Here is a 7,744-nt window from a genome sequence, read left to right on the forward strand (position 1 = left end):
ATATAACAATGTTACTTTTTCTCTGTAAATGATTAAATGCAATTTCATCCATTTAGTTCAGTCATACTATGATTGTGGTGGCATTAGATGATGCTGGTTGAGAGATGCAAAGAAAAATTAAGTAGAATGAGATTAGCAATTTATTTTTACCTTCTCCCAGTTAAAAATTCCCAATACATTCAAATCAACAATAACAATAATTGCAAAACTGTCTCCTGAAGTAGAAGTAGATTTTACTCCCAAGTCTTAGCACTTGTTCTATTTCAAAGTCAGCCACTAAGCCTTTTAAAGCTTGTTGGTGACTAGCTGTTGCAGCAGAAATCAGAATATTAATCTTGAGGCTTTATTTCAGAGTTCGTGGCCAATAATGAGGTGTCATCAGGTCAGAAGACTTTCAGCTGTGCCATTTCTCAAGGTTGGGGACGGAGGGAGGGCAGGGGACACCTCTAGAATTAGGACCACATGCCCTACATTCCTTGATAAGAAGGTCCTGAGGAACACAGACATTAGTTTTCACTGTGAGATTAAATATAAAATAAGTTGAAGTTACTCGAGTTATTTTATAACTGAACTTGCTGTGAAGTTTACCGTCTGAAGTTTCCATTGGTACTCACATCTTAAAACAGGGTTTTCCCAGACAGCTTACATCATTCCTAACTCAAGGCAAAAATCCTTTCGTGGTGGAACATATAACTGTATTCTTTTTTTTTTTTTTTTGACCGAGCTGCATGGTTTGTGGGATCTTAGTTCCCTGACCAGGGATTGAACTCGGGGTCTCATCAAGGAGAATGTCAAGTCCTAACCACTGGACTGCCAGGGAATTCCCTCTTAACTGTATTTTAAAGTTTAGCCCCCTTTTATTTTTTTAAGTTTTTGCTGGAGTACAGTTGCTTTACAAAGTTGTGTTAGTTTCTACTGGACAGCAAAGTAAATCAGCTATACATACACGTATATCCCCTCTTGTTGGGATTTCCTTCCCATCTAGGTCACCACGGAGCTTTGAGTATAGAGTCCCCTGTGCTGTACAATGGAGTATCAATAGCGTATATGTGTCAGGACCTACTGTACAGCTCAGGGAACGCTGCTCAGGGTTACGCAGCAGCCTGGATGGGAGGTGAGTTTGGGGAGAATGGATACCTGTAAGGCTGAGTCCCTTCGGGCTTCACCTGAAGCTGCCACAACACTGTTAATCGACTATACTCCGATACAAAATGAAACGTTAAAAAAAAAAGCAACAGGGTAAATGTATCAATCCCAATCTCCTAATTCATCCCACCCACCCCCCACTTCACACCCTTTTAAACAGCCAAGTATTGGGATGCTAAAACAAACATTAGGAATGAAATTTTCAATATCTTCTAGTAACTTTGCGACTTCCAAGTGGACTTAGAGGGAAGGGATGCAGAGCCCAGAGTGGAGAGAAGAACCTTCCACGGTCACAGTCTTCTGCTCCTGGCCGCCCTCCACCCTCATCCCCAACCCCCACCCCAGCAGTGGCCTCGGCCTCAAGAACTCAGCCAAAGCTGCATCTTCAGGTTTCCTTCTGGGACTCTCCAGGGCTTGAGGGTTTTTTTTTTCCCCTCCCCAAGGAATAAAAATGTCCTCAGTTGGAGATGCAAAGCAGTCTTCTGCTACAACACAGTTTCTGCCTGCCATGTATAGTTTGTGGATGCTAAATTATAGATGGCCTTTTGATTTGAATACTTCTGGAGTTCTTTACGTTTAGGGGCTCCTCAGACATCACTTTGAGTAAACCAAAGGGAGGTCTCCACGGAGGCACTGGTATTCAGAGAAGGCACTGACCTATAAATTAAAATCAAAAGAAAAGTCACTCGAATTACATGCACCCCTCCTGCTTCCAAACTGACAAGTGGAAGTCGGCTGTAGTTTCCGCGTCTGCAGATGCGGTTCTGAATGTTATTCACCAGTGACTTTTCTCTGCTGTGACTTGTCTATCCTTTTTTTTTACTTTTAGTCCTGAATCTTTGATCGTTTTACATCAAGGTTAAAATAAATAAATCTATATTCCTTCCCCTTACCTGTTTTTTTTTTCTTCTTCTTCTGTGTATCAACCTTCAAATCTTATTTTTATCATTTGTCAGCTCAACGTTAAAGTTTTAGCAAGAAATACTTAGTCATTGAACTTTGCATTGGAGTGCATTTATGTGTGTATGAATTAGAAAAGATGAGAATTCCACTTCAGTTAAGTAACTAAACCTTTGAGACTGTCAGCCAGATAAAGACATCAGCTTTTCACCATTTTTTCTGTATAAAAACATATCCTAAATTGAGAAAACGCAAGTGACAATTATAGTTCTGCTCTGATATTACTCAGAAAGAGTGCCTGCTCACACTTACCCATACTATTCTAGGCCTTTGGGAGGAAAAGATACTTTGAAATTTAAGCCCAGGTTTGGAAAAAACAAAAGGGAAAGAAGACAGAAAATGGAAAGAAAAAATAAAAATTTTTTTAGAATCGCCAAAGCATGCAAGCCTCTTAGGTATTTATTCTAACTTATCTGCCAAACATTTTCTCAGACATCTACAAGAGGATACTATCTACTTTTTACTCTTAAAAAAAAATTATGATGGTAATTTTTGTCCAGTTTCCCAGGAGAAACTCAGTATCAGCAAGAACAGAAGAGTAAGATATGATTGTAAGCCTGGACTTTAAGGAAGCACTCAGATAAGCAAAGAGATATTTATACACACAAGAGGCAGCCATTGTTATTAAGGAAAGGAGTGAAAGTAAAAGTCAGTAACTCGAGAACACAAAAGCGAGTCAACCCGGGCCTTCTTTTCCAGCTCAGGTAATTATCCACAGCATACATATTTCTATGCACACCTGTCCAGATTTGTCTGCTGCCCTGCCGTTTGGGAAACAAACAGCCCATTAAAAGAATGTCATTGGATGTATTTTTAACAGAAAGTCTGTCCCCTTTTCAGTACTTTTAAAAGTATAGAGTTAGTAGGCACAACTTTGGTAATTAGAGAAGGGAGACTACTGTGAGGGTCCAGTGGTTAGGGTCTGGGCTTACCGTAGGGGCCACAGGTTAGAACCCTGGTCAGGGAACTAAGATCCAGAATGCCACACAACATGACCGAAAAAGGAAAAAAAAGAGAGAGAGAGAGAGAAAAATAATAGAGAAGGATTTATACGGCAGAATTGGATGTGAAACATTTGTGTTCCCTGCCCTTGAACTGTGGAGGAATAGAAGTGTCTAAACGTCCACCTCCTTTTCTCGTCTGGAGCTTGACCTGTAATTTAAATCCTGTCCCTCAGCAAGTTAGCTAGCAGCCTGTCTTTTTTCGGCTTTAGTTACAATGCTCTTCAGAGAACTCACTGTCCTAAAGAGATAGACCTTTGTCTTCAAATAGAGTAGGGCATGGATTGCTGGGGGAAAAAAAGACATCCTGCCTTCCCCCTCCTGCTCAAGGTGGAAAGGGAATCGAGCTGGTGGACCTGAACCATGTCCTTGCCTTATGTCCTGAGCTGCCCCGGGCGACTCGCAGAGCAGTGGGCACGTGTGGGTACCTCTGTCCACCCAGAGTTCTGCACCAGGGAGTCTGGTTGATGAGTCTGGCCAAGGTCGATGGTGGTGGTAATAGCACATCCATTCATTCGAGTTGAGTACAAAATGATGGAGGAGGAAAACTCCAGAGCTGGAAGATGTGAATTCTACTACAACCTCTTAAGCTCCAGAAAGGCTGGGGAAAGAAAAAGGGGCGTGGGAGTCTCCTCTCTGAGTGTTTATAGAACTTGGACGCTTGACAATCAGGGAGCATCAAGGTAATTGTTCTTGAGGCAGGAAATCAGTAGTAGAGGAAGCAGGTGCTGGGTGATGATTACCACGGTTTGAAATTACCGTATTTACTGTACTGCTCTTTGGAGGCTGAACTCCAAAATAGTCAGCTTTTGGAAGATGCCGTTCCTTTTATCTACAGACTCAGACGAAATCCGTTGATTATAAAGGGAGGAGAAAGCACTTGAGTCCATTGGAGACCAGAGGTCATACGTGCGGCGGTGTGGATGGCATCATCGCTCTTTGTTTCTTTATTTTTTTCGTTTTGCCTTTCAGCATCCCATACTTTCAGCAAACCTGTGACTAAGAGTGAATTCTTATTTTCCGAATTGTTTTCAGACATTTCATGTTCATGTAAACTTGGCTTATTGATTTCCTGATTTTTTCTTTATTTTTTTGTTTTGTCCATTTTATTTTTGATCAGCTACATCAAATGGGTCTTTGGAGGGCCTGGATAACCAGGAGGGAGGGGTGTGCCAGACAAGAGCCATGAAGATCCTCATGAAAGTTGGACAAGGTAAAAACCGTCTGCTGATTCACGGAGCCTCTGATCTGGTTGGGCCCCCAGCTAGTATGGCTGCCCCCAGGGCTGCGCACACGCACCTCCACTCACTCTTCCGCTTAGTTTCCAAAGCAAAGCTTTCTGCGCACCTCGAGCCACTGACCGATTTCCTTAAGTTGATGCAGCCCATTTCTTTTTATTGGAGACACTTCTAAAAGTTGAGGTCAGCCAGGTTCGGTGTCTATGGCCATGTCTGTATCTGCAGATAGATTTTTCCTTCTTCAAGGCAAAACACGCCCTTTGGCTCACAATGAAAATTTCCAGAATGCAAACTAAGTTTCTGCCATTTTGCCCCTTTCTGCCTCTCGACTACAGAAGACTTGTGTTCACTGAGCCTTTTCACACAGAGATGACCTCTTGTGCAGAGAGAATTATTCTTCTAATTAGAAATTGGGGTAGTAGTCAGTCAACTTGCTCAGTTAAATTAAAATGTCATCTGCAATGTTCTGCCTGCCAAATGCAAGAATCCCTATAGTTTCCACAGATGGCCTCACTAGCTAAACCTCTGAAATAACTAGTAGAACTGTTGTGCTTTCAAAGGAAAAGTATATTCTTGCATCTCACAGTACTTTGCATAAAGAATCTTATGTTCATTGCTATTCGTGCCTCTTGAGATTTAGATCCAGCTCCTAAAGGTAGATCCCGTCAGATCTCTGTGCTGTAAGTAATTGCTTGTTTTTCATATAGATGCAAGTTCTGCTGGGTCAACCAGGCATAGTGATCCAACGAGGAGGCCAGAATTCGAAGCTGGTACAAATGGAAGAAGTTCAACAACAAGTCCCTTTGTCAAACCAAATTCAGGTACAGCAGCGTGACTTGTGTGTGACTAGCCTGTGTGTGCCACTGTTCCTGTGTACCACGCTTACTGTGTTGCACGCAGCGGGGAGTACCAGAGTGTGGCGGGGACTTCTGCCCCAGAACGTGAACTTGAACTTCCCACAGTCAGTAATCTTTGCTCTCGGTTAGTTGTTATTAATTACCCAATCAGAATACAATAATTCAGTCCCACGCAAAGTCTTAGATTCAAGAGAGCAGAATCCATCAAATCTCAGCACCAATTATTAGCACTGCTCTTTCAGATCAAAGTTATTTTCATTGGCTGACACTTTATCATGCTGGTTGCAACACTAGCTTCAAGCTGGTGTTAATGTATATATAATTAAGGCTCTAATGCCTCATCTAATTATATCTAATCCACAGAGAGCCTGATTGATCCTCTTCTACATTTAAGGTGGTAACATCTTAAAATATTGCACAATGCTACATTTTTCAGGTGGTTTCATCAAATTTTTTTTTCCACAAATTCAGTGTAAAATGAGATATTAAAGGGAGTGCTGGCAAAAGTTTAGAATACTGGATAAAACTGACTGTTGTGTAACTTCGCTTTTTTAGCAGTCTTTGAGCAAATAGCTATGTGTTTGTTACCACTGGAATGAACTTGTTATGTGGTGGTCGCTGAGCAGACGTCAGATCCGCACGCCTGGTTGGTAGTCGCACGAATTTAGCATCTGTAGCAATATTCCATCTCTTTCCAAGCGTCAAGGAGGGAAGTTGTTATTTCTAACTTTCAATGACAAGATGTGTCAAATTCTTATGACAAACTGATAAATGGATAATATAATGATGCCAGGCAGTTTTTTAGTGCTTAACATTTGGGTTGGCAGTCTGTTCCGTGTGAGAGTTTCTACTGCCTTCCAGATATATTTTAAGTGTAAATCAAGTAATACAAACGAGTTACGGGTTGAACGTTTTCCGAGGTCCCATCCCTCTTCGCGAGCACTCCCGCCATTCTGCGGGGGGGCGGGGCTTGTCCTTAATGACAGGGGGTTTGGAGATTCCCAGGAAGCCTTGGGAGCCAGAAGGCGGTCCAAGAGCCATGCCGCCTGAGCGGCAGACGCTGACCTGAAGACCTGGCCACTTCCTTTCCTGCGCCCTGTGGTGGCTGCAGGCTGGCTGACCTGGGTTGAGACGTGGGGCAAGATCAAGGGCTGCCTGTCACAGCCCGTTCTCGCGGCTGATGGATGATGATGTATGGAAGGGAAATGAAGCAGTCTGGGAGCAGCATCAAAGCCCCACCTGGAGTCCCGTCTCCCCCCAGGGCTGGCTTCTGCCATTTGCATTTAGCTGTTTTGTTTTGTTTTGTTTTGTTTTTAACTGAAGTGCAGTAGTGGCTCGCTGGTTTAAAAAAAAAAAATCTGCCTGCCAATGCAGGAGATGCAGGTTCAATCCCTGGATCAGGAAAATCCCTTGGAGAAGGAAATGGCAACTCATTCCAGTATTCTTGCCTGGGAAATCCCATGGACAGAGAACCCTGGTGGGTTACAGTCCATGGGGTTGGCAAAGACTCACAGGACTTAGTGACTAAACAAAACATAATTATCATGCCGTGTTACTTTCAGGTGTATAGCACAGCGATCCAGGTGTGCATATATGCTCTTTGTCAGATTCTTTTCCCTTATAAGTTACTACAAAATACTGAGTATCGTTCCCTGGGCTATACAGGATTTTATTGTATTGTTAGTTGCTCAGTGGTGTCTGATGCTTTGCAACCCCATGGACTGTAGCCCACCAGAGATTCTTCAGGGAAGAATACTGGAGTGGGTTACCATTTCCTTCTCCAGGGGATCTTCCGGATCCAGGGATGGAACCTGGGTCGCCTGCATTGCAGGCAGATTCTTTACCTTCTGAGCCACCAGGGAAGCCCACAGTAGGTCCTTGTTGGTTTTCTAGTTTATATATAGTAGTAGTTGGTCAATTCCAATTTTCTGATTTACCCTTGCATTTGGCTAATAAACAAGGTGTGCTTTACCAGAGTCTAGCTGCCAGGGAAATGTTCCCCCGCTGAGTTTTACCACCTGGACACCACCATCCCCGCCCCCCCATTCCCCAGCAGCGCTCCAGACCCCCCCTGGGGACAGCGCTGACTCTTCTGACTGCTCTTCCCACCCCCATTCTCCCCACAGGTTCCAGCACAGACGGTAGCAGCGCCGGACATTCTGGGAGCAATATCCTCGGTTCCGAAGTGGCCTTATTCGCAGGGATAGCTTCAGGATGCATCATCTTCATCGTCATCATCATCACGCTGGTGGTGCTGCTGCTCAAATACCGCCGGCGGCACCGCAAGCACTCGCCGCAGCACACGGCCACGCTGTCGCTGAGCACGCTGGCCACGCCCAAGCGCGGCGGCAACAACAACGGCTCGGAGCCCAGCGACATCATCATCCCGCTAAGGACCGCGGACAGTGTCTTCTGCCCCCACTACGAGAAGGTCAGCGGGGACTACGGGCACCCGGTGTACATAGTCCAGGAGATGCCCCCGCAGAGCCCGGCGAACATTTACTACAAGGTCTGAGCCTCGGCGGTGCCTTCGCTTCCCGGA

The 7,744-nt window shown here is 44.2% G+C and overlaps 1 protein-coding gene across 1 annotated transcript in view; it reads left to right on the forward strand.

Annotated features, from left to right (window-relative positions):
• Nucleotides 1-7,738, forward strand: part of EFNB2 (ephrin-B2) — a 46,315-nt gene extending 38,577 nt beyond the window's left edge. The window contains exons 3-5 of the mRNA XM_010831467.1: nucleotides 4,228-4,320; nucleotides 5,053-5,166; nucleotides 7,329-7,738. Coding sequence (XP_010829769.1) covers nucleotides 4,228-4,320; nucleotides 5,053-5,166; nucleotides 7,329-7,717 — 596 coding nt within the window. The 3' untranslated portion in view covers nucleotides 7,718-7,738. The remainder of the gene's footprint in view (nucleotides 1-4,227; nucleotides 4,321-5,052; nucleotides 5,167-7,328) is intronic.
• Nucleotides 7,739-7,744: the final 6 nt, after the last annotated feature.

Source organism: Bison bison, unplaced genomic scaffold, assembly GCF_000754665.1.
Source record: "Bison bison bison isolate TAMUID 2011002044 unplaced genomic scaffold, Bison_UMD1.0 scf7180017864527, whole genome shotgun sequence".
Lineage (NCBI taxonomy): Eukaryota > Metazoa > Chordata > Mammalia > Artiodactyla > Bovidae > Bison > Bison bison.